We start from the raw sequence: 26,078 nt of genomic DNA, 5'->3' as shown, positions 1-26,078 counted from the left end.
CACGTGATGGCCAATCCTACGTGTCGTAGCTGGAAACCACAAATCATCCCCAATCAAACACTTTGAAAAACTGCGGCTCTTACTTTTGTCACAATGCAAGGCCTCGTGCTTTTGATTAGGGTTTCGGTTATTGAGCTCGCCCGTGAAAGATTAAGACAAACACGTGCATTTGTAGTGCACGTATGTAACCATTGCACATTTTTCTCCAGCACAAAATCTTAACCCTATAAAAGCCACTTCCACACTTTGCATTTTGCATAGCAAATATCATGCACTTCAAGCTTAATTAACACCAGGTTAAGTTACAAATAACCTCATTGGTGGTAGAAGACCTAGCTCAGCTACATCGAACATTCAACATTTTTGAGTGACCAGGTGAATATCGTTATTTGTCTTACAATAAAGTGATTGTTTGCTCGAACATATTAAGTCAATATTATTGCTCGGAATCATCGATTAGCTGAATTATATCTGCTAGAAGAATGTTACCCATCAACAATAATTGATTAGCATGCTTATTAGCTAGCTAATGATGCTTGTGCATGCATGAGTGATCATGAGGGATGCGAGCTTATGGACCAGAGAGGGGTAGGTAGGGATTTGAATCAACCCGTGAATGGTATGTTGTCGCAGACCTCCTATATGCTTCTTCCTAGCTATAATCCTATGGCCGCAAGCAAAAAAGAGAGCTAGCTAAACAACAGTGAAGAGTCACGAGAGAGTTGTTGCTTTTACACCAAAATTCCACATCCCAATCATCTCATCTGCTGTATGTGCATATATTTTATCCTTTCATATCGTCCCTACATTTCACAACCTCATAGCTCGGAAACCACTCTCTCTCATCTCTCTAGCTATCATGCAATATATATTGGTGTCACATGAATAATGTAACGTATACTAGCTATGATGTATTTATGATGGTATGCTGCTATATAAGTACATATATGCGTACGTAGAAAAGCTCTCATGCAACTTCTTGTATACACTATATTATGTGTATATCATCTTCATGTAATTAGTTATGTTATGAGAAAGATAGAGATGACAATGAGTACAACGAGAAAAAACTTCCCTCCACTTGTATAATAACATATTATGTACCACCCCGTATTCTAAACACATTAAAAAATGTTTCGAGTACAACAGGTTGTAAGTAAATTATTCCCACAAACATATATGTTGCCTTTAATTTATATAAGTATATATAGAATTTCCAGATGGAATAAAATAACCTTAAACAAGTAGTTTATATATAAAAAAACGAAGATAAAAATGGTGCATTCATAGAAGATTATAGTTGTCAATATCTGCTTAAGGTATATATTTATCATATGAGTAATTAATGTATTTGGCCCTAACAAACACAGTTTCAACTTATTGGCGTCTAAAACCCAAGCTTATTAAGTTTTGTAAGGCCCCATTCTCCATTTAACACAACTCGCACCGTATTAATGTCTTTCATGAGATATGTCAATTCACACGTACATAAATCTTGGAATTAATATGCTTTGTCAAAACGAATATTTTGATGGAAGATGATTCTCTACCTTCCTATTTCCATCCCCTCCTCTCATACATTGTTTTTTGTCTTATTATTTCTATAAAAAAAATCAATATAAGATGTTGACGTGACTTAACCGTGATTGTTCAAATAGGAGGACATGGAACGGTAGAGAGATTAGGAGGGTAGAGAATCCTCCTCCTATTTTGACTGGTCTATGTAGCCACATTCATATTCTATTTTAAAATGACTGAAAGTGCTTTTAACAAAAATATTTTTGGGTTTTAAAAACACTTAAAGTGTTTTTCCAATACTCACTTGCATTTTTACTAAAGATTGGTTCAAAAAACATTTTCACAATGAGTGCTTTCAACTATTTTAAAAGCACTTCCAAACGAGCTCATAGACACATAATTTTCAAACACTCATTTTTTTCATATGCACACTTTTATTTATTTTTTACTATTAAATTAATAAATTAAAAAAAATTAACGGACAAAATATATTTAAGCAGGAGAGCTAAATTGTAGAGAGATCTTAAAAAACACATCTGGTTGCTGCATGCACGCAGCACACTGTTTTAGGACACTCGGGCCTCAGAGCAATTCACAAGCACTTAACTGCTAATTAAATTCTCAATCAATCCCAATGTTTCATGTCGGTAACGAATTTGACACTCATCTTTTTCTTCCGTCAACATTTACAGGCAAAATATATAAAGGGGCTAAAAGACGAGCGTTAAAATCGTTAACACAGTAGTACGCGTCGTGTATGTATGTGTACGAAAACAATCAAGTACAAGAAAATTAAAAATGGTGGATGAACTAGAATTCTAGCAGGACCACATGGCAAAGAAGCAAAACAAACCAAATATGTAGAAAAAGGCAAGAGGTCACCTGCAGAAAGAAGAAATCTACAACAGAACAAAAGAAGTAACAGTCCACAAGATTGAAATATTTGCAACAGAAGACCAAGCTCCAAAAGCCACATAAAAGCTTCCAACGATTTTCCCAGAGACAAATCATACATCTATTCTTATTTCATTTTATATAATTTTTTTCATTCAACCTAAAGTTGACACGTATAGGGTTTTAGTATATGCATGAATTTAGCACTGTTGTGGGAAGTTTGTGAGCTCATAACTTTGAGTATAAATTAGAGTCTATGTTTCTACTGGTCCTCTTGCCAGACCACTTTATAACTTCAGGCCCCTCTCTCTCCTCTCTCTCTCCCCTCTCTCTCTCTAAGTGCATTTTGGTAACTCTCTCTCAGAGGAAGACATGGAGCTCTTTCACTGGTTTAGACTCTTATGGATCACTATGGCTCTATTGACCCTCCGGTGTGCAAGCAATGTGGAAGGAAGATATCATCACCACAAGGGGAGCAAAAACTCATCCCCTCCTACAACCCCTGCAGAAAATCCAGTTGCTCCTTCAACTCCGAGCATTGCTCCTCCTACCCCTTCTCGAGATGTTCCCTCAGACCCTTACCCAACCGACCCCGGAAACAACTTTAGTAATTCTTCAGACTGTGTGTTCAATGTCATGGATTATGGGGCAGTTGGAGATGGCTCTGCTGATGACACTGCTGCATTTAGACAGGCTTGGAAAGAAGCCTGTGCTGTTAAATCAGGTGTTGTTTTCGCTCCTTCAGATTACCGCTTCAAAATCACCTCAACAATTTTTTCAGGTCCATGCCAGCCAGGACTAGTATTCCAAGTAAGAATTTTTATGTTAATTTTTCAGAAATTCCTTGTTCTATTGTTTATCTCTAGTTGCGGCTTGTACCTTAAGTGGTTAGTAACTCTGCACATGGAGAAAAACTTATCTAGATATCTAGAGTGTCACTATGACAATATGTCAATTCACTCACGGGCTGTCATGTAAACAGTTTGAGTGGTGCTATTTGCGCCCCTCTTTTTACATTCCGTACACTCTCTGTTAATCCTATCATTTGATCATCTTTAATTCATTTAATTCGGAAGGTCGGAAATTGACAGAAGTGTGTAGAAGATAAAAAGGTGTATGTGGATAACACCACTCATCAACTTTACATAATAATGCATTATTGACTTGGATCATCATAAATAGTGACGTTTCAAGTGTTAGTAAGTTATTCTTCTACACCTGAGGTTATGAGTTCGATTGTCCACTTCCCACATTGCTTTTATAAAAGAAAATGCGTATCCCTAGTAAATAAGTTTCCCTCATCGACAATTGAATTTGAAAAGAAAAAAAAAAAACATTACTAACAAAAATATATGTTGCAATGAAATTTAGTTCATTAAATTTGTAAAATTTGTAATTGAGGTTGAAATATGAAACAGGTAGATGGGGTTTTGATGCCGCCGGACGGGCCAGAGACGTGGCCTAAAAAAGACAGCCAAAAACAGTGGCTTGTGTTTTACAAACTTGACCGGATGACTTTCACTGGTACTGGAACCATTGAAGGTAATGGCCAAAAGTGGTGGGCCCTCCCTTGCAAACCTCACAGGGTAATTAGCTTTCATCTACATATCTCCACCTATTCGTTTATTTTTTATTTTTGAAAAAAAAATATTAAATTTCCAATGTTTAACAGTTATGTTAATTGCCTCAGGGTCCCAATGGATCAACACTGCGAGGACCATGTGACAGCCCTGCTGTAAGTAAATAAACCCAGGAGGGCCACAACCATACTTAAGAATTGACTGCAGTAAAAACTCCTGTCACAGTAACTTTATTAATTTTCTTACGTTCTTCTTTCTTCTTCAGATGATCAGATTTTTCATGAGCTCTAATTTGGTGGTGAGAGGCTTAAGAATCCAGAACAGTCCCCAATTCCACATGAAATTCGATGGCTGTCAAGGAGTACTGATTCAGAAAATAACCATTTCTTCACCAAAGCTTAGCCCCAACACAGATGGGATCCACATAGAGAACACAAAATCTGTTGCCATACACAACTCAATGATTAGCAACGGTAAGAAATTGTGCTTGATAATTCTGGGTAGCGATCTTCACACTTCATTTTTATTCGTTTGCATTTTGTATTGACATTTTATAATTTTTCCGCACTTGCAAAAGTAGTTCAGAAGATGAAAAATGAGTATTGAAATTACTATTGACTTGTGTTATGTGTTAATAATTTTTACCATGATTAAACAGGTGATGACTGCATTTCGATAGGAACTGGGTGTGCAAATGTTGATATAATGGGTGTCACTTGTGGGCCAAGTCACGGGATTAGGTACGTGCACAAGTATTCTCTCTCAATTAAATCTCTCCCACTTGGCTGCTACCTACCAATTGTCATCCGTTTAAGTCCAATCAAGAAAACAATAGGTTCACTAATTAATGCTAGAGAGACCGCATTACTGACAAATTCGATTTGCCGTAACAGGACAGGGAATAACAAAAAATTCTATGTACAAAGAAAAACTTTATGAGTCATTTCATCAAACAATTTTTTAACGAATCTCAAATACTATCATAATTTGTAGCACATTATGTGATCATTCTAACATTACTTGTCACTTGTATATATAATAGCATTGAAAAATTTCAACCGCACCTAATTAAATATTCTAATATTTCCTGCAGCATTGGGAGCCTTGGCGTGCACAACTCCCAGGCATGCGTCTCCAACATCACAGTCCGCAACTCCGTCATACGTGAATCCGACAACGGTGTCCGAATCAAGACATGGCAAGGCGGGACGGGCAGCGTCTCCGGCATCCTCTTCGAGAACATCCAGATGGAGAATGTGCTCAACTGCCTGCTAGTAGACCAGTACTACTGCCTATCAAAAGCATGCCGAAACGAAACCTCAGCAGTACTAGTCACAGACTTGACCTACAGAAACATAAAAGGCACGTACGATGTGAGGAGGCCTCCCATTCACTTTGCGTGCAGTGACACCGTGGCATGCAGAAATATTATCCTCTCAGAAGTTGAGCTTTACCCATACGAAGGAGAGCTCATGGATGAGCCCTTTTGTTGGAATGCTTATGGGACCCAGGAGACTGCAACTATTCCCCCTATTGATTGCTTGCGAGAGGGGGAGCCTCAGGCTTTGGATGAGGTGTCCAAGTATACTTGTTAGAAGGAGTCTTCTGTCCAACTGTCTGCATACACGATCTCAGAGATAATCAGGTGAGAATTTCCCATAGCCTCTCCGACCTAAAAAGAGTGGATAATCGTGGCTTGCCACCAATTATTCTCCTTTTTCAAAAGAAAAAAAAAAATGGTGTTATAACTTATTTGTATGTGAGTTGTCGCATGATCACGTGATCAGCCTCTCAATAGAATTTCTCATATTTGCTAGGGTAGAATGTAATTTGGGTTTGGGCTACTTAGGATTTACATAGAGATACCGTCTACTGTATAGAGCCCAAGAGCTTTTATGGGTCCATCCTTATTTGGGGTTTCCCCCCTTATTGTGTGATGTGATGATGAATTATTTACAATTGGGTCTTGTATTTTGGCCCTACGATATAGTAATGAGATTGTATGCTTACATTACATATAGTGGTATTTTTGTCTTGATAATGTATTTTTGTTGCATATTGAAGTTTATACCCCCATGTTCTCTCTTTTGAGTAATGTGTATGGGTGTACGTTTAATCAAACCCATTGTCGATGAAACCATGTTCTACAAGCATCAAACTCACCCTTAGTTTAAGCTCCAGCGACACATAGACGGATAGGTGAGGCACTGAAGAAAAATATTCTCGTATTAGACTTATGTTGTTAGATTAACACCTTAATTTGTTAACCTTACTCAACTCTTAGAACACTTCTCGAAATAAATTGTTAAATTAAAAAGTCTTGATTAAGTTCGAGGGTGGGGGACATACTGATTCAAACTCATTTGGATTTCTCCTTTCTCATATAAAGGTATATAATTTTTTTTATATATAAATAAAAAGAGCCTCAGTGGAAAATGTGAATATTCTTGATTAATTAAGTGACGAATTCCTTGCATATTGAAAAATATATTGAACCATAAAGATTGATTTCTTATGTCCACGAGGTCCAAGACAATATTGTGATGGAAGTGAAAGTAAATGAATTTTTTTTTTATTTCAAAATTATAAATAAATAAAAATATGTTGAAGGAGAAAAATGTGTGCATAATTTTCCAAATAAAAAGAGGAGAAGGAAAGAAGTTGAAAAATGCCTGCCTATACGACATGCCGTATGTGTTGGAGTAACGGGTATTAGCACGAGTCGACGACGCAACGAGTCAAAACATTTCCGCAGTCGAACCGAGTTTTGCCGCTGGGTACCGAATCGCCGACTCACTCACACAGTCGCAGCCTCGCAGGTAAAACCACTCCGACTCCGTCCCTTCCGCTTCCACCGACTCTAATTTTTCTTCTCCCTTTGATACTGGCATACTTGGAACTTGCCCGCAAGGTGTTCGACGAATTGCTTAATGCTTCTCGTATTCGACTGTGCAGATTTGATTGCGATTCGGATTTTGGTACAGGAAATTTGAGAACATGCCGTCCCTGCAAACCGCATTGCCTCCTGAACTTGCCAACAACGTGATCAGAGTTAGTATCGGAAATGTCTTCACTTCCTTTAGTATTTGCATCCAAAAATTAATCATTTTTTTCTCACCATTTTTTCGACAAAACGATTGTTTCTGTTGTTTTTGTAGCTCTACCGCGAGTGTCTTCGGAGAGCTAAATATGTTGGTCATCGGGTATGCAAATTCAGTTTTTTTCTTGATGAAATTTGTGTTTTTTGTTGTTATTTATCAATGAGATTGAACGTAAGTTAAGAATATCAATTCGACTTAGACCTGGTTTGGTACTGAGGTGATTCTGAAAAAAGCTGCTATCAAAAAAAGCTGGGAGCTGTTTTTGTGTTTGGTAAACACTCAGTTTCAGCTTTTTTTCACAGTTTTGGATGAAAAAAAGCCAAAAACAAGAAGCTGCAAAACCTAGCTTTGAAAAACCGGCTTTTTTTCACATCTGTTTTACATAAAAGTTTACCAAACACTCTAATGATGCTTTTTTTTTTCAAAAGCACTTTTACAAAAAAGTTTACCAAACACTCTGCTGCTTTATTTCACAGCTGCTTATTCTCACAGCACAGCAGAAGCAGCTTTTTTTCAAAGCACATCAATACCAAACCAGCCCTTATATTTGCCAATTTGTTGTGACCGTCACACTGCTAGGTGATATTATCAGTCTACTAATGTTGTAACCCGTGTATTTATTTATTAATATAATACTTTAGGTCCATGAAATATCAATCACGTCGTCAACCATGTTATAACATTGTGGATTAGTAACAACTCACATGTACCGGTGTCACCATCACGCTAAGATTTTTCTCCTATAACTGTATGACATCGTGCCTATCATATCGTTATGAACTTGTGAATGAGTCTCCAGTCTTTAAGAAGCAATTTCGCAGATCCTTCAAACTTGTATGAAAGTATATCTTGATTGATTTTTGCAAATTTGATCATACAATTTGCAAGGAGTAAGTCTCTAGTGCATGAAAAATACATTAACACATTTGGGGATGTTGTTTCGTTAATGATGCAGCAACATAATACAGAACTTGTCGTTGATATGGTGCGGCGGGAATTCAAAAAGCATAAGCATGAGACAGATCCAGAGAAGATTCAAACATTGAAGGATAAGTAAGCATCTAGCATTTGTGTTTGCCTTTTTATATTATAGAACTGTCAGCATTCATTTATACTTTAATCGGTTTCTTAATATGTCCGGGCCAATTTGAAACCAAATCAGATGATCAGTTCTCCATTTTATTATCGAAATCTATTCTCAAAAATATGTTCTCAAAATGCATGCATTTCTTACTCAACTTCGTTGATGGCATCTGATTTGTCTTCCTCTATTTCCAGCGCGGCGAGGGGACTCATAAACCATATACTGTTTGAGTCTGAGAAGATGTCCGGTCGTAAGTTCAGCAGCAAGAGCTAGGTCTTTTGATGTCAAGGTTTTAAATTTTCTTTCTGAGATTCCAGTTTCTTGTGTGGGATAAAGTTTTCACAGTAAAATAAGTGATAACATTGTAAGCTTTAATGCTTTATCGCCTATTTATGAATACTGAATGTTTCGTTTCTTTGGATTTTGTGATGTGGATTTTCTTTCTTCATTATTTTGTTTCCATTCCTCAGTAAACGCTAGATGCTGTAACGAAAAGTCTGAAACATGTCTTCTAGTATTCTCCAGAATATCCTATACTCTTGGGCTGTTTAGCCGTTAGCAGGATCGAATGACCAAGATCTAACCGTCAAAAATCCCGTGGTAGAACTTTCGCTTTTACCATTGTGGTTCTCACAAAGAATACAAGCTAATAGAATAGGAACTTCTGCATCTACCTAATCCAAAGGGAGTTCATTAGAACCAGCAGCTAAACCTGCAGAGCGTACAATCAAGAGGGAAACTTACATACAATCGGGATCGGGATGCCAAAGTGACGGTATCTGAAGCATATCATGCGTGCTAATGCGTTTAACTTAATATTACGTAATTGAATTGGTTCGGATATTGCCACTTTGGGGTTGGTGTTACGTGTGATTTCTTCTCATCAGTCAGGCAAAAGGAATGAGTAGCGTCCAAGGGACCTACACTCCTCGTGAAGTCATGTAGAAAATGTTTCCCGCTGAGGTCCCAAGTCGATTGCTGTGAAAAGTACAAAACACAACTTGATTTCCATGCAATTAAAGAGCAGGGACACATCCACCTTACTTTGCCTCTCCAAATGCCTAAATGGTAATATGAATCGCGCTCTCCGTATGCACAGAGCGCGAATATCGGTTCCAGACACCGGTGTCATCATTTTCCATGGAACGATGAAGATGTCGCATTTTGTCGTCTGTCGACACTTGACAAAGCTTATCGAACAAAATAATTTGTATTTTGAAAGAAAAAATGGATGTCGATGCACGTAAAGTTTCTTCATTTGGCTTAAAAAGGATTAAGTGTAATAATTCTTCATATTTAATTTAATACTGTTATTAATGGAGTTTGTTACAACTTACAATCTTCTCCCATCAGACTCGGAACACTTTACAACAACAATAAGCCCACAATTAGAAACTGAGTTGAGTAAAAGCAGGGGAAAATGCAGGTTTACTCTTCTTTTAGTAATTTGACTATACTTTGCAGGCAAATACTTGTCTATTTATATCTGAGTTCCAAGCTTCAACCACTCTTCCCTAAGTTAGATGATTTCGGTTCTCCACTCCTTGGACTAAATGGTCCTTTTCCGCCACTCCGAGGACTTTGGTCGCCTCTCAGCTCGCTTAGACGAGGACTGATTACCTTGTCCGAGAAGCTCAGTGTGCTTTTCAATTCCTTGGATGATGTTGTAGGTGAGCTTGTCACTTTAGGACTGCACACATGCCTGATCTCGCCCCGGCTTCTAGTAACCATCCCATCTAAAATCTCGCCATCATCTGGAAATGAAGCTGTCCTACTCATCTCCCGCTCCTGATATGAAACAGGATTTATAAGTTAAACTGAGCAGCCACAGTTACCTTTTAATGTGTGTATATCAAAGTAGTGCACAAAATTATAGTACGGTTCTTTTCTTTTTCTAAAAGAGAGCACGATGCCTTGAGATTTATCATACAGAACAAGCAGGCTAGGAATTGTTTAAAAACATTGCCGAAAGGCTTCTATTTAATATCCATTTATGTATTTCCGGTGAGGTAACACTTGAACAGATTGCAGATATGTTTATCAGGAAACAGTGAGACGAAACAAAAGAGTATCCGAATGGAAACTTACAGTTGCGTGGTTGCATGGTAAAGCAGGTGCCTCTTCATACTCTGCAGCATCTAAATCTTGAAGGTGTGCACCTTTGAAGAACTTGGGCAAAATGTATTGTCTAACAGGAACCAGAAGCATGATCATTAATGGGAAAAGAACCCCAGCAATAGGAATCCATGTAATTCCGAAGCAAACAAGCAAGTAAGTAGTTTGGAAAATGGTGAACGCTGCAATTGTCTTGAATGGTACTGTTTCGACAAAAGTGGCATGGTATTCCTCAAGTACTCTGAACACAAAAATGAATGTAGTTCAATTAAATTTTTTGGGGAATCGAGATAAGACAAATTGAAGGTGCAACAATACAAAAGGATCAAGAGAATTACTTGTATCTTCGAGTCGGGGCTGTGAAGAGCAATAGAATCCTCTCCCAACATTGGTTACCCGGTAAGTTCTCAACAGCCATAAAGGCAAAATAACCCCAGAGTACCGATGTTGGGATCATTTTAAGAAAAGGCATGGCCGCAACACATCCTCCTACAAATGTAGCTTGAAGCAAGTTGCTGAGCCGCTGCTCTTTCACCTCAACAGGCAATAAATCATCGATCTCCTTCTCAACATCAAACACAGTCTCATCAACTGGGGCATCTATGTGACCCATGCTTGAAGCCATTTGAACAGTTGAATCTTTCAAGTCATTTAATCCCTGCCTTGTTTTTGAACAACAGTTAGCATTGTCTATGTCATACGAGTGAACAAAAGAAGGAAAAGGGGAACAGCATATCAAGTCATCATACCCGAGCTGAAGGTTCCTGGTATACTAGTGGGGTTTGCATCTGTTGATATGATTCTTGCATGGTTCCATATACTTGTTCCAAGCTGGCATTGTTTCTCATACATCTCCTTGCTGTCGCTACAAGTCGATTGCGAAGCAACTGCAGGAGAAGCAATCTAGTTGTAAAGATAACATGTAAACCACATGAAAAGAGTGCACATGTGGGTGAGTGTCAATATGTGCATCTCCATGTTCCGAACATATTCTAATGTTTTCTCTGCCCCATTGGGTTCTTAAGGGACATTGAGTTGGTATAAAACTCAAAACCTCTTTACAGCACAGAGAACTGTGAAGTTGAACCGCTCAAGTAACGTAACTTCTAGGAAAGCTTTGAAATTGAAAGCAGTGGAAGGCTTCATTGATGGTAAAACCATATACCTACCTGGTGCTTCAGTGTGGCCAAACTTTTTGTATGCATTGGAGATTGTGGTATGACACCATTGGATGGAGGAATGCCTAAGAGACCACATATTATGACCTGTCATGTAGCAAAGACATATTAATCTCAAAACAAAATGATGCCAGTTGCACTCTTTCTTTTTGCAACCACTAAACTTCTAGAAGGGGGATTACAGAAAAAGTGAATGGCACTGTGAGGGGGATTTGCATACCATGAACCCTAAGAGAAGTAGATCGTAATGGAAAGAAGGTGGTTTTCTCAAATTGAATTCTTTCTGCTGAGCAAGTTGGGAAGCCACACTGTGGTCAAAATAGTACAACACTGCAATCATTGTTGCCGGAATGAAAGCTCCAATTATATAATACACTGGCACATTTCGCATGTCCTGTAATTTTATAAAAAAACCATTAATACCCTCACGTGGCAAGCGGAAAACCATAAAGAAGGCAGAAAATAAAATTTAGGATGTGGCAGTGCCTCGATGACAGTCCAATTTTCGTATGCCCCAGGTGACCATGGATTTGGACTGAAGAGGCGCCTTGGAATTCCTTTTGGGACATTTCCAGCAGGTATATAGGAAACAGCAGACCAGATCAATACCATCAATGGCACGCCATAATCTGCTATGAAACCTCGCAGCCATCCTGTGAGAGGGAAACAGCTAATGGGATCAGTCTCCTGTAGCAAACTAATAAATAGGAAACTATACATGTCTGTATGTCACTTGCCAGATCCATAACGCCAAGACCTTGCTTTTCTGCTTCTTAATGAAGTAAGTAGAAGGCCAAATGATAGAACCAAAGCAAACATCCCATTTGCAAATCTCCATGAAGGTTGAAATTGAACTGAATTTGGGTTTTCTCTTTCAGGTATGTGGAACTCATGAACAAGTCCCTAGTAAATACAATTCAGAACTATAGCTATTAGCTAGAAAAAAGTTGGGATTAATCCACCAGTGCCATCTACGAACCTTAGAAACTACTGAAAGTACTCCAGGTGACATAAGAAGTAATTTTTCTATAGGCAAATAGAATGCAGGGATAGAAAGAGATGAATGTTCCTACTTTTATAGCTTCCTGCATGAACAGCATTGCAATGAGAAGGCCAAATAACTCTCCTGCAAGACGAGTGAATCTGTTTATGATGGAGCAAGCCCCTAGTATAGCCAGCAGAAACAGCAAAGCTGCAGTCCAGACGCACACCCTGCATATCGGTATAAATGGTCATAAAGGCGGATCCAGAGTCAAACAAGAGTTAGACAATAAAATAACCCAAAAGGGATAATTGCAAGATAGAGATTAATGATAACAGCAGAAATCACAATATCAATCCATTTGTTAGCACGAAGAAAATACCATCCACTCCATGCTAAAAAGAGCTTTGATCCCAGCTCCGGTCTATTTTTGGCAAAATTGAACATAAACGTGTACATAATCACAGTTGGCTCTGCAACTCCGAGAATCAGCAAAGGCTGTCCTCCAAGAATCGAGTGTATAATTCCACACAAAGCCGTAGATGCTAATGTTTGAACTGCTGTGAGAACCCCACCTGTGAACACCAGAAATGATGCCAAAACATAGATTTCAAACACTAATGCATAATGCGTAGAATGTTAAAAAATTTAGATGTTTCTTATCAACTGGTCGATATTAGGAACATTTTCCACTCAGACTGAAAACCATAAGGCACTTAATGGAAAGCATCAACAACAAACAATACGGAGGTATCCAGTATATAATATTACCTGTGTCTCTTTCCAATTGTTCTCCAAATGAAATAACCGGAATAGCGGATGCAAAAAAGATATAAGTGGTGGGCGCCAAAATCCTGAGACAGTTAACCAAGTTACCAAGCCAGAATAACATTCCAATCAAACTTTGGCAATACTTACAGTTAAATATGATGTGGAATCATGTTTATGATAGCAAGAGAAGGATATACCTGAAGCCTGCCTTGAAACCACCAGTCCAATCTTGCTTGTAACACATCATTCTCCCTCGAAGATCATTCTTAATTCCGCGAAACGGTACAAATGTCTCTTCCATGGTCTCACTTTCTTGAACAATGATAACTAAATCTCAAAGTTGTAGTCAAGGAACCAAGACCTACAACAGTCAGGCCATTACCAAGGTGAGGTGGGCCTTGGAAGAACTGACAACCCAAATCTACATTAAACAAGCAAAGATATCAATGTGGCACAGCAGTAAATGGACTAAATCGAATCGAATCTCAACAGATACAAGCTGACCCAGAAATTGGGAAATCTTGATTCTTGCTGTTTAAGCACAACCCAGAAGTCAAAAATCACAACCCCATTACAACATCTAGTCTAAAAATGATTGGGCAAGAGGTTATAAGCATGCTAACCTTGAAACCCAGATGAAAAATGCAGAGAAATTTTCAGAAAGAGAGTGGCATTGGACTATTAAATCCAATCAAAGACAACCCTTTTGGTTTGTTTTACATTTCAAACAAAGAAACACACACAAAGGGTTGAAAGCAAAGCTCCAAATATATAAGCTTGGAAAGTTCTGAGAAGCCAAAATTGTAGGTTTGATGCTGATAGTAAATGTGGGTCAAAAACAAAGGAAGAAAACATCACTATCACAGCCGAACTGCCAAGAAATCTTCGCACAAACCCAAAAAAAAAAAAAAAAAAAAAACAACAAATCTAATGCTTGCATTGTAAAAGCTGAGAATGTAAATAAATACGTAGAAAAAATGAAGAACAAAGATTCAAAGTAGATGCAGCATGAAATACCTACTCCAATCAGACACAACAAGTGCTGGTGATGAGAAAAGAGAGAAAAGGTAGCTGCTTTGATTTTTCTCGCTTTTAAAGGAAGCTGGTTTTTTCGACCCAAAAAAAGGAAACTGATTTTCAAGTGTGAATTCCTGAGTGTCCGTGACTGAGAGGAAGAGAGAGAGACACAGTCCAAGACAAGCTGGCTGCTGGCCAGTGAGAGAGAGAGACAGTCCAGTCCAAGACAAGCTGGCATGTACAAGCATATTCTCTGTGTTGTGTATACAGTATAGTATAATAGTTGTTATATATTTTAGGTATTCAGTCAAAATGGTTATTGAAAGTAGCATAACTTTTTATTTAGTGCCTGAGATTTAAAATCAATAGTGATCATTGAGATTTAAAATCAATACAAGGGTCCCCAAGTTTATCTATTGTTAATCATTTTGGTTATCCGGTGAGAAATCTCTGTTAAATAACAATTAAAATGACCAAAATATCCTTAATTTAATAAATAATATGTCAAAATAATTTGACAAAAGTTAATAATATTTTTGTCATTTTACTTTATTTAATAAGGATTTTTCTCGAAATAATCTAAATAATTAATGATGGGGGAACATATAAATTAGTTCAACTGATTTTACATGTAACAGGAAAAAAAATTAGTATGTACAGTATATATACTTTTCTTTGTTTTGGTCAAAGATTAGTATGTATACTTATGTCAGAATATTTATGTTTTTTGTGCTGTATTATTGCCCCCGAAACATCGCTACCTTATATTCTTATGGGATGTCGGAAACGCCAATTAAAAAACAAAGAGCCAGTTTTTTGGTATCATTAAATAATTACTTTGAATAATTGGATCCAGAAAATTTTATTTATGAGAGCAAAGATGAAGAAGCTCTCAAATTTTATTTTTAAAGAAAGGCGAAACTGCTCAACTAAAACTTGTTTGTTTTCGCCATTTAGTATTATGGTCTGGTGGTATTTCTTTTCACATGAAAGGAAAAAGTTTTAAGTTCAAATATCGTGGATAGTGAATTCGATCTTAAATTAAATTGTTCTTTGTGTAGCTTAACCAAACTTCCAATTTTCTTAATGTAAAAATATATATGTACTAAAAATAAAAATAAAAATTGTTTGCTTTCCATTAGCCAAGTAAGTGGCCAAATCAATCATTAATCAATTTGTTGAGTATTGAGAGAGTGGGGTCGACAATCCCTCTTGTTCAGAGGAAGATTCTTTTCCTTCCTATTTGAACGGTCACGGTTAAGCTACGTCAACATCTTATATTGATTTTTTTTTATAGAGACAATAAGACAAAAAGTAATGTGTGAGAGGAAGGGAGGGAAGAGGATAAGAATAGGAGGAGAGAGAATCCTACTCCCTCTTGTCCTCCTAGTGAATTCGATTTCGAACATATTTTCATCGGGAATATAATATTTCGAATGAGGATCTTCTCAGTGCTTTCTTTGTGAGGATCAAAGGAATTTTTTTATTTTGTCCATTCATCGTATATCGTACGGTCATAAATTATTTTAAAATTGAACACAAATAGTACTTAAAAAAAACTGATCGCATAATTTACGATAAACAGACATGATTAAAAAATTCCCTAAATCCTCACAAAAAAGATCCGAAAAGGATTCTCATTCTGATATTTCTAAATTCCATGACAAATGTACATAAAATGAGAGAGAAATATTACAAGAGTAGCATTATTAGGGTTTTTTGTTTGTTTATGCTGAGTAAAGTTGCTTGTTTGAGTCAATGGATGTCAATCGTAATCATTCTTATGGTAGAAATTGACCATGAAGCTGGAGATGTGCATTTTGTTTCCTCTTTGACTTTATTGCATTCGCATTAACGCCTGAAACATTTTTGTTTAAGCTCAGTTGATCTTGAGGTTTTTTCAATTTATTTTTAGAGAATTTTAACGAAAAATCTACGGTACTGTTCACTTTAACAAAAAATTATATTTTTATACTAAAAAGTCAAACCTAATACTATTTACTTTACCCTTTATTTTATCCTTAACGTTAAAACTCAAAGTTTTTAAATCATTTTCATTAATTTTCCTTTATTCTTATGCATCGAAAAAATCATCGCATGACTTTGAGTGCATAGAGATATACTCTTAACTAACTAAACTACATGTGTCTTGCAATACTTTTTGTAACTAGAAAGGAAAAACACCATCTGACAAAAAACCAGTTGGCTAGAAAATAACTTCACAAGTTTACATCCCACTTACAAAAACTAGGGATTTCCATTTATACATGAATTTTTTATTTAAGTCATCGTGATGGGACCCCCTATATACTCTGAATTCTGTTTGTTTTCCCTCCATTACTATCATTGCCCATCATTTGCGACTTTGAAGATCAAGGTGTTGATTGAAAGAAGGCATTTTCCAATCGGAATATCCTATCCACATGTTCCATGAGGAGTGGCTCATCAACTTTAAGAGAAATAATAATATAATAATTCGACCCAAAGTTCATTTGCTTTAATTATTATCTCTGGCTTTCTTTATAGTAGTGAAGTTATGATTTTCAATCATTTTTTATATATGATACTAATTTTGAGAAATGATCTTTACATTTTCATTTCTGGCTTTCTTTACAAAGGCGAAGTTATGATTTTCAATTATTTTTTATATGCGATATCTATTTCGAGAAGTTATTTTCACACTTTCTTTTGATCATTTTGCACTATGCTTTTTGACCATTCTTTCATCATTTACTTTCAATTCATACCACAAGAATGAATAAACCAACGGTAAATCATTGAAAAAAAAAGAAAAAAAAAAGAAACCAAAAAAAAAAAAACTGACGAGTGCAAGAAGAATGGGAGATGGATATAGAACGTGAAAATCATTTCCCAAAATTATTTCCCTTGTTAGTTCTATATTTTTATCTTTTATGTTTTCCTATCTTTATTCAACAGAAATTCTCCAAGTGGGATAAATCTTACAAGATTACAAGAGCTAATTGACCTACCATGTTGAAATGATTGACCAACTACTCACATCGTGCAACCATTCAAGTTGGAAAAGACATTTTACTTACGAGGTTAAAAGTTGTCCTTTTCATTTAGCCGCGTGACAAACAGGGCAGGATGATCGACCAACTACTCACATCATGCATCCATCCAAGTTGGAAAAAAATATTTTACTTACGAGGTTATAAGTTGTCCTTTTCATTTAGCCGCGTGACAAACAGGGCAGGGGGCAGCTTCATGATTCTTACCCAGATGGCCAAATGTAATTTAACAAGCCAAAAGGAAAAGAGATTGGATGTGTGAACCAAATAGTCCTCCAATTGGGAAAGGGATCATCTTCAGATTCCTTCCACCTAATCCTCCTCATTAGACAATCCGGATTCTTGAAATTTAATCTAACGGCTCCAAACAAGAGTCTCCTTTGAAAATTATAATAATTTTAACCGTTAGATCAAATTTCAAAAGCCCGGATTGTTTGATGAGGAGGATTAGGTGGAAGGGATCCGGAGAGGATCCCTTTCCCTCCAATTGTAGGCCAACAATGAATCTCCAAATCGTTCCTTGAAGCAGGAGAGGAGCAGGCAAAAATGTGAAGTCTTTGTCGATGGAGATTTCAACTTTCAACCTTAATGATTTTGTCTCGCACTAAAACTTAAAAACCAAACCCTTTACGTCCAAGCCACCCAAACTTTAGGGCAAGAGACAAACTAAACCCACCATTATGTCACAAAAACAAGTTCTGCAATTTCTTGCATGTTGAGCAGCGACTGATTCGATGGTTATCCAACTAGTGTTCTCAACAAGGACGAATTACACACTTTAGATGATCAAGTCATGTGCTTATCTTATCCCGTCAAGTTGGGGGGAGACACTCGGATATACCAAGAATATATCCACCTCTTCCTGTATCTCTCATCATCATGCGGCACGAGACAGTCAAGAACGATGAGGGCATGTTTTTCCAGGAACAGCCAAGAATCTCCCCAACTTCGGAGCTCCAACCGTGACACTTGCAGCAAGACAGACATACTCAACCCACACATCAGTCCTCATGAAAATTTTCATTTGTCGGTCCATTCCTTTTACATATGATTCTCCTTCAAGCAGAAGAATTTTGATAGTTGTCTACATTATCATCAATCATATTGAGTAAAGACTACGATGAATAATCCAGAATCAACATGATTATCATAAACCATGCAACTTATGCACATAAAGTAGTCAATATATGTTAATGCTATCTTTTTACCGTGTGTGTGTGTGCGGGCGGCGTGTAATTCTCAAGCTCAATTTTTCAAGAAAGAACCAGTCTTACTTATTCTTAAAAAATTAGATGTACCACAAAATCCATTATGAGGAGCATGCGAACTGTCAACTTTTTCTTTCTGACATAGTTCTCACGCGTTGCAAAACACGAACAAACTCATAAAACAAGGAGAAGTCAAAACCTGGGACAAAGTCACTCTGTGGAGGAAGCTTAGAAATTGAGTCACTGCATGGTTGCTGACAAATGATAAAATCAAAACCACCAAATTTCCTCATCAAAATTTCAAGCTTGTTGCTTGTCAACTTTTGAACATCTTCAATCTGCTCCAACTGCCCAGTTTGTCTAGTTGCCTCCCACCATCTTCTTAGGATCTTCCTCTTTGTCGCAGAAGTTTCTACAGATACAACTCCTTTCAATCTAATGCCAAGCCGATGTAAAGCAACTTCAACCCCACCTATCCCACTGAAAACTGAGAAGACTGTTAATCCTTCTGGGTATATAGACTTCAGCGCAGAGAGATGATAACCTAAAGTATCTGTCTGAAAGCAATATTTGAGTGAGAGAAGCCTTTCTACTAAACTGCTCTCAGCAACTTGAGTGTGACTCGATGGGTAGCCTAGGATGCGCTCTAAATATTCAGGCTCTACAGGGCCCAATTTGTGTTGTCCAACCCACACAAGATTAGATGAGCGGCAATGATGAAGGATGTCTCTCTGTTGCTCAGAAGAGGGCAGTCCATGAGAACTTGAAAGCATCCTTCCAAGCCTATCACAAAGATGAGATACCCCACTGGTTTCAGAACTGATGCACATCACTTGCTTCCTTGTATCCCACGAAGGCCACCATTTCTTTGTATGTGGCATTGCATCCTCAATGGTCATCGGTGGCTCAGGAAGGATGCGAAACCTATCCTCGGTGGGGAGATTGTGTACATAACCTTCCCTTCTGCTTAAGGCCGAGAAGAATTGAGTATTCACGTATTCAGGCTGAAGGCCATACAAGAACTGAGAAATTTTTGCCCATGAATCATATGCTAAATTCACAATATTTCCATAAAAGAAATATGGAGGTTTAGCCACCATTCGATTCACACTCTTACCAGGATTGTTGTTGAAAAGTTTTGGAATTCCAACTTTGCCAGTTTCAGGGTCAACTTTTTCTTCCATCCATGTTGTGTCAAGGAAAGAGTTTGAATTATCAACATACTCTTGTTTTGGCCTTTTCCCTCTACGTTTTTCTTCAAAAGCTGCCTGTCTCGAAGACCTGAACTGAGGAACAGCATTCGGAATAACATTTGAATCATCACCAATAAACTCTTGCTTAGGCCTCTTCCCTAAATTGTTTGCTAAAATACCACCCCTTGATTGAGAAACTGTATGTGGATAGAATTCCTCGTTTTCAACTTTAACTGAATCATATGATCCTGTAGCATAAAATCTGGAACCTGTTGCACTGCGTGAAGGGGCTGAGTACTGTGCCAGATACATTGTTCCAAACATTAGTAAACCAACATAAGTATGAATGATAAAGACTGTATAATTTCAGAAATAAGCATGTTATGAGAAGAAAACAAGCAATGACTAATGAACATAGCCATTTGACTTGTAAGAATAAATGCTTCAACAAGGAAATCCAAAACTTGGTAAGGTCCTCTAGGGCCATTTATTTTAAAACAACTATATCATTATTTGAAGATAAAAGATTAGGATTAGGTTAAGGTTGTCAACACAATTGGCATCTCTCTGATATATACATAATGTCATAAGTATATAATTTCACATTAGAATGAACTACTTGTGGCACTTAGATAGCAAAAAGCACTATCAAAATTTTATCTGGACTGTAAGAAGCAAAATAAATTATCCAACCACAGCATGTCAGCACTTGAAAAATCATTAAATGCTTACAAGAATGCATCCCAACCTTAGTTTCTTCATAATAGTTTCCAGAAATTTGATATTTAAAGATCGAGTCCGCAAGTTCTGAAATTGGAGCTCCTGAACCTGTAACAGCAAATGACTGTTAAACAAGATTCAGTAAAAAGCTAATAAAATTGTATCACCCCGCATAGCAACAAGGTGGTATTAATCATGTTGTAGTCACAAGTGATTCATTCCCTTCAAAGTCCAGTAGACAGCATCTAACAATTCACATTTCAAATAAACTTCTTGTGTTGAACGGAACTTGGTTGTAATGTCACCACTAATGATAATATTAACATAAAGATCACGATAAGTATTATTTTTAGGGTTACAAGTTACAGCATCCATCTGAAAAATATTATTACATTATTTATGTCCTTTTTTTCCAGGTCAAGTGGAGCAAATTATATAAAAGACTCACCAAACTTTTCAATTGCCCATGAGACTTGATTCTCAGTGAAACCCATTTCAAGCAGACGGAGTGACATCTCCATGGTCCCATATAATTTTTCATCACTAACATCCTGCTAATCAGAAGGTTATATTATTAAAAAATACACTGCCAAAATCACACAACTTGGACACTTGGTACTAGACAACACGGCAACTATGTAAATGCTTGTTCCATACGCTTTTGCAAAATTGTTGCTTCAAAAAAGAACATTTAATGAGAGAAGAGAAAAATCCTGCCCTAGTCCATTGTCATTATGACAGGTACTGAAACCACCTTTCTCACCATAAAGACTTGATATGATTGCTAAAAGTTGGGGGTGATGAGCTCAAAGGTGAAAGGTAAACTTTGTTTCAGTAATCTCTTAATTAAAATCGGTTAGAAGTAGGACATGAGAAAATGAAACTCCAGACACCCAATGGAGCAAATGGAAAAGAATGCAACATATTTTAAGCGAGTATAGACAGGTATTACCCAATAATGCCCAATTATGCATTTCCATAAAGTGGCAGGGTAAAAAAACATAACCTACACGGAAAAGAATTGACAGATGCACTGATGCTATGTATATTATTTAGTGTCCAATGGGATTAGCAAGCAAAGTTCAACATTCCACAAACTTTATGTCTCAGGCATACGCATTAGTTTTTTCTTTTCCCAAAAGACATGAAGCATATGTCGGACAAGTATTGCACAAAAACTATTAATTTTGTTGCCAATATCCAAAATTTCATCAAATGGATAACAATTTAATCCAGGATCAATTGTAGACCTCGTTTTTCTCTTCACCACCATGAGTTGTATCATCTATATCATTTTCGAGTTTGACCGCTGTCTGAGCAGCAAATATAAAATCCACCAAGTCATTAATCGGAGCGTCTTCACCTGATATGGAGCACAACGAGATTAACCAACCTATATTGAAATGTTGAACATACTATTGTAGGAAATTTTAAATAGCAGGATTGAAAAGAGATAAAATTCAAGGTGGAATATCATAATTCAAGCAATACTGATTCTTTTTTTAAAGAATTTATGCACGTATTATACAAGTTTGACAAACATGAATATGAAATGAATTGTGCTATCCAGGAGCTTTCTTAATTGTGTATTAAAGTCATAAGATTAATATTCACCATACACATGCTCATAAAGACCCCTATAGAGTTTGAAGAGATTCCTACTTTTCCAGAAGCTTTCTTATGTTATGTACTCAAGTTCCAATAATGTATGTTTGTGGAGCTCTTCCCTGGTTCAACATCAGTGAAACTGCTTACAGTAGTAGCCCTAAACTTAACAGGAGGTATAGATCGGAATAAGCTTCATTCCATACCCAGATCCTTAAACCAATTCCACAAGAGCGTATTCATATGCCTTGTTGAGGAGCCTAAAACCAAACACATTGGGACTTATCTACGTAACACATTGGGAAAGTACATGGAATTGCAGATTAGTCATGAGAGCAAAAACTGTCAACTGGTGAGTGCTCCCTATTTTTTCTTTCAATATATAAAACCAATACAAGTCAAACATTTTCATATAAAATTAAAATTTAGAATTTTCAACCTACCAAGCTTATCAATTGCAAACTCAACTTCATCCAGAGAAAAATTCATCATCAGTAAGGATGCCCTTTTTTCCTCATTAAGTCCATCTGGCAAATCAGGCTCCTGTCAAAAGTTAAAGAAGCCTTAGCATGTGCAAATTAAGACAAACAAATCACATGAAAAAACAAATATCATAATAATGAGCTGCTCCTATTATGTTCATTGCGACAAGACAAGAGAGGCAACTTAGTTGCTTTATTAGAAAATTTATAGATAAGTTAAGGTTTGCTATGTCTTAAGCATCATACAGCACTTGTCACCGTACTGCATAATGCAGTTTCAGTCACAACACTACTGGCAGCATTCACTAGCATAGTTACCAATGACTTGTGAAGATCAATCACAAGGAGTATCCTGGGTACTTAAAGGATAGATTAAGAAAAAAAGATCACAGCAGTTTTTGCAGGTTACCTCTTTTGGTTCAGCAATATTAGGAATCTCCGGAGGACTGCTTGCATCCTTGTCATCAAATAAGCTATCCAGAGAATCTGTTGATCCAGAATCTGACTTTCGAGAATCCTGTTCATTCCAAAACAGGTTGACTATAAGCACTCAAAATTCCTTGGTAGATACGTGACGTACACTTAAATGACAACCCAGTGATAAATTCACTGGCCCTCCCACATGCAAAACAGTGAGATGGTTGTACCAATGCTAGGACGTTCTCTTCAGTATTTCGAATTGAACTAACAAATGATTTTGGGAAAACCATTCAACTAAAAAACATATGCAATTAGAACATCAACAAAAAATATGTCACTTACTGGATACGACAAAAGTGTCTCCAATAACACTTCTGTGTCACCTTCACCTAGATTCGAAGAAAAATACTCAATCATCAAAATTTTTGAGGAAAAAGACATTCAGATTGCGCGATCCAATATAGAAATCAATATAATGATAATAAGACACAGAGTGCATTAAATGGGGCACATCAAGACTCTGTGTGTATGAATGTGCGTGTGAGCATGTATTCAGCCCAGGTTCAGTGTTGTTTATTTCTAATATTCTAAATCTACAGTGCCACAGGTAACCCCACCAACCCTCACCCACATTTAGTAAGATCAAATAGAATGGAGTTCACAGTTTGGCATGACCTACCCTTTTCTTCAATCACTTTGTCCACGAGTGATGGTGAAAATCCCATTCCAATCAAATCTGATCTCAAATTGCTACCCGATGAACTTGCGACATTATTCTGGAATTGCAAAGGAAGAAAGAATAAAACAATGTAAGCGAATAACAACCATTATATAACTTAATTCATACATCATTTCTCAGCCAGTTTCAAAATTGTTCACAGTTGACTTAGTATGATCAGATATATCATGTGTGGTGAATTTTCTCCATATGAACAGGCATAAGTATCATAAAATGGTGGGCATACCCCGAAATGGCCTGAAAATGTAGGATCTGAATGCAACTCATAATCCAAGATCTCTTCTTTAGTAACAATTGCCTTCTCATATTCCTGTTCCGAGGAGCCTTTCCTGTTTGAGTAATTTGTCATATCGACCTACAGAGCAGAAATCGAGGGCACATAAATACACGGATGACATTCAACCATCTCCAAAGGATTATGTAGAGCTACTACATAAGCATACCTTTTCCGAAATGAAACAAATAAAGCAAAGATAGAAAATATGAGTTTACTATGACAACAAACTGCATAAGCTAGGCCGCCAGTCACACTCTGCAAGAAAACAACCATCAAGTTTAGACCTTTCAGTGGGGCGTGAACCAACAAATAAGCTTCTTGATTCGTAAAGTCATCATTCAACAATATCTAGTTGATTATATAGTGCGGAGAATCATCGTCTGCATTATACTAGTAAGCTACAAACCGTGAAATCTATATATCTAACCGGTTAGACCTCTTTTGTACTTTCGCATGAATCACATTACACGACAACGATGCACCTGTAACGAACCCTAGCGAAAGCAATCGGGCGTATGAAGCCATGAATTATATTTCTTACATAAAAAGAAAGTGCTACATGCTCAAAGTGCAATTATGGAAGAGAATAATATAATTAAGCTAAACCAAAATTCACATACCTAATCACCAAATTAGTCATGCAAATTCATACAATTAATACCCCTAATAATTTACAGTAAAAATTCTTACTTTCCTCCATTTTATCATCAACCAAACAGACCGAAAAAGAAGTGCAATTACAACAGAACGATAACGAACAGAGAAGGACACAAATTTAAGAAAATAAAATCTAAAAAGACGTTATAATCTTCAGCTATGATAATTTGAGCTGAATGACAGAAGGAAGCGCGAGTGCACACGCCGTTCGGCGGTCCGGGACGTACTTGATCGGAAATTTTAACAGCCGGAGCGGAGCAGAGCCCATGCAGGCGGTGCAGCGGCGCGTCGACTGTACTCACTCCCGCGGGAGAAAGGTTCGTTGGGAAACGAGCTGAGAGCTGCGAGAATCGGATAGAGCAACTGAATCACTGACTTTTTTTACGGTCTATAAAATCTAACCAACGGGATCCTCTCTCGGGGTACTTTGTGGATCTGCGGATTCGTGAATTATATCGATCCATTAAGTTTTAAAATAATTTATGATACGATTAAGGAATATAATTGACGGATTCTTACGATCTTCACAAATAGAATCCGGATTCGAAATCTAATGCTCCTCAGAGGTTACGGCGTCACTGACTGCCGTTAAAGGCTGTTCTCTAATAGGAGGAGAATCTCTCTGTTGTTACAAAAAGAGGGGTCACGGGCTTCCGTGCGTTTACTGACTGCGTTGGTGGTGGGTCATGCGGCCAGGGAAAGGAAGCACGACTGACACGTGTCGTCATCAGGATGCCATTTTGGTTCATCTTACCCGCCTGATTTAGCACTAACCAACTGCTTGTCGCAGTCCGCATTGGTTAAATTTCAAGAAAGGGTGGTGCTGTTAACACCTTCGATTTTTTATTTTTCCGCTTTCAACAAATTTTGATAAAAGTATTTCGCTGACGTCTATTTTTTTTTTTTATCAAACGAAAAAGGACGAAAAGATATCTACATGAAATTACAAAAAAGAGATTCGAATACAAGATCTTATATGCAAGAATAAAGATTCTTAATTAATTGAACTACAACGTACTTGCGTAGAATTGACCTGACTAGAATAAATAACCCACTAAATTTGATAATGTTGACTAACAATAAAATTTTCAATTTGTATACTTTATCGAAGCAAAGAAGATAGAGAAATAATGAAAGGTTTTGAACCCCCAACGCAATAAAGTTAAAAGCACAATCCCCTAACTACCATGGCAAACCAACTCTTGCTTCACCATCCCCCTCTATTTTTTTACCCTAGAATAGTGCTATTCACATACTCATTTTTACCTTTCACACATCCTTTTAAGTTTCGAGCACTGATTTTTTTAATTCATATGATCCGACGACCGAAAATTGAGACATGTAAAAAGTAAAAATATGTGTGTGAATAACACTACCATTTTCCCTAATCCTAGAACTCATGTTTTTTTAATGGAGTGGTACTTCTACAGGTTTCCAAAAAGAAGAAATGAGAAGAAAGAAATGTTAATAAACAAGATTGGTTGAAAATATCGCCACACTTTGTC

The 26,078-nt window shown here is 37.1% G+C and overlaps 4 protein-coding genes across 5 annotated transcripts; 2 read left to right on the top strand and 2 right to left on the bottom strand.

Annotated features, from left to right (window-relative positions):
* Nucleotides 1–271: 271 nt before the first annotated feature.
* LOC137731175 (polygalacturonase At1g48100-like) lies at nt 272–5,988 on the top strand. Its single transcript, XM_068470281.1, has 7 exons — nt 272–375; nt 2,777–3,222; nt 3,831–3,998; nt 4,103–4,147; nt 4,258–4,465; nt 4,651–4,732; nt 5,086–5,988. The coding sequence occupies exons 2-7, from the start codon at nt 2,785–2,787 to the stop codon at nt 5,585–5,587; spliced, it is 1,443 nt and encodes a 480-aa protein (XP_068326382.1). The 5' UTR covers nt 272–375; nt 2,777–2,784; the 3' UTR covers nt 5,588–5,988.
* Nucleotides 5,989–6,670: 682 nt separating this feature from the next.
* On the top strand, nt 6,671–8,598 carry LOC137731765 (uncharacterized). Of its 2 annotated transcripts, none has more exons than XM_068470973.1 (5): nt 6,671–6,811; nt 6,977–7,043; nt 7,151–7,195; nt 8,049–8,146; nt 8,372–8,598. In XM_068470973.1, the coding sequence occupies exons 2-5, from the start codon at nt 6,990–6,992 to the stop codon at nt 8,448–8,450; spliced, it is 276 nt and encodes a 91-aa protein (XP_068327074.1). In that variant the 5' UTR covers nt 6,671–6,811; nt 6,977–6,989; the 3' UTR covers nt 8,451–8,598. The 2 variants fall into 2 exon arrangements, with proteins under 2 accessions (XP_068327074.1, XP_068327073.1); XM_068470972.1 differs by having other exon boundaries at nt 6,673–6,811; nt 6,948–7,043.
* An 859-nt stretch (nt 8,599–9,457) lies between these two features.
* Nucleotides 9,458–14,479, bottom strand: LOC137731176 (probable boron transporter 2). The gene is made up of 13 exons (XM_068470282.1): nt 14,241–14,479; nt 13,421–13,644; nt 13,224–13,306; nt 12,835–13,027; nt 12,544–12,682; nt 12,208–12,373; nt 11,957–12,123; nt 11,691–11,864; nt 11,462–11,557; nt 11,042–11,179; nt 10,631–10,950; nt 10,266–10,533; nt 9,458–9,965 (listed from the first exon to the last, which is right to left on the bottom strand). Exons 2-13 carry the CDS (start codon nt 13,522–13,524, stop codon nt 9,678–9,680), a joined length of 2,136 nt encoding a protein of 711 aa, XP_068326383.1. The 5' UTR covers nt 13,525–13,644; nt 14,241–14,479; the 3' UTR covers nt 9,458–9,677.
* Nucleotides 14,480–18,472: 3,993 nt separating this feature from the next.
* LOC137731461 (probable inactive DNA (cytosine-5)-methyltransferase DRM3) lies at nt 18,473–25,129 on the bottom strand. Its single transcript, XM_068470568.1, has 11 exons — nt 24,801–25,129; nt 24,083–24,171; nt 23,866–23,994; nt 23,580–23,676; nt 23,243–23,289; nt 22,890–22,997; nt 22,442–22,541; nt 21,644–21,756; nt 20,842–20,944; nt 20,422–20,501; nt 18,473–19,970 (listed from the first exon to the last, which is right to left on the bottom strand). The coding sequence occupies exons 3-11, from the start codon at nt 23,986–23,988 to the stop codon at nt 18,603–18,605; spliced, it is 2,139 nt and encodes a 712-aa protein (XP_068326669.1). The 5' UTR covers nt 23,989–23,994; nt 24,083–24,171; nt 24,801–25,129; the 3' UTR covers nt 18,473–18,602.
* Between the last annotated feature and the right edge of the window lie 949 nt (nt 25,130–26,078).

The sequence above is a fragment of the Pyrus communis genome, chromosome 4 (assembly GCF_963583255.1).
Source record: "Pyrus communis chromosome 4, drPyrComm1.1, whole genome shotgun sequence".
NCBI classification, from domain to species: domain Eukaryota; kingdom Viridiplantae; phylum Streptophyta; class Magnoliopsida; order Rosales; family Rosaceae; genus Pyrus; species Pyrus communis.
Note: the sequence above shows the minus strand (reverse complement) of the source record. Positions and strands in the feature narration are given on the sequence as shown.

Excerpts from the sequence above, each read along its gene's own strand:
- LOC137731765 (XM_068470973.1), top strand. The coding sequence starts at position 6,990 with ATGCCGTCCCTGCAAACCGCATTGCCTCCTGAACTTGCCAACAACGTG. Across the intron at positions 7,196-8,048 it reads CTAAATATGTTGGTCATCGG|CAACATAATACAGAACTTGT; the intron begins GTATGCAAATTC and ends TTAATGATGCAG. Across the intron at positions 8,147-8,371 it reads ATTCAAACATTGAAGGATAA|CGCGGCGAGGGGACTCATAA; the intron begins GTAAGCATCTAG and ends CTCTATTTCCAG.
- LOC137731175 (XM_068470281.1), top strand. The coding sequence starts at position 2,785 with ATGGAGCTCTTTCACTGGTTTAGACTCTTATGGATCACTATGGCTCTA. Across the intron at positions 3,223-3,830 it reads AGCCAGGACTAGTATTCCAA|GTAGATGGGGTTTTGATGCC; the intron begins GTAAGAATTTTT and ends AATATGAAACAG. Across the intron at positions 4,733-5,085 it reads GGGCCAAGTCACGGGATTAG|CATTGGGAGCCTTGGCGTGC; the intron begins GTACGTGCACAA and ends TATTTCCTGCAG.
- LOC137731461 (XM_068470568.1), bottom strand. The coding sequence starts at position 23,988 with ATGACAAATTACTCAAACAGGAAAGGCTCCTCGGAACAGGAATATGAG. Across the intron at positions 21,757-22,441 it reads GTTTGCAATTGATAAGCTTG|GTGAAGACGCTCCGATTAAT; the intron begins GTAGGTTGAAAA and ends GCTCCATATCAG. Across the intron at positions 20,945-21,643 it reads GTGGTGAAGAGAAAAACGAG|GATGTTAGTGATGAAAAATT; the intron begins GTCTACAATTGA and ends TCTGATTAGCAG.
- LOC137731176 (XM_068470282.1), bottom strand. The coding sequence starts at position 13,524 with ATGGAAGAGACATTTGTACCGTTTCGCGGAATTAAGAATGATCTTCGA. Across the intron at positions 11,180-11,461 it reads TGGCCACACTGAAGCACCAG|TTGCTTCGCAATCGACTTGT; the intron begins GTAGGTATATGG and ends CTTCTCCTGCAG. Across the intron at positions 10,534-10,630 it reads GCCCCGACTCGAAGATACAA|AGTACTTGAGGAATACCATG; the intron begins GTAATTCTCTTG and ends TTTTGTGTTCAG.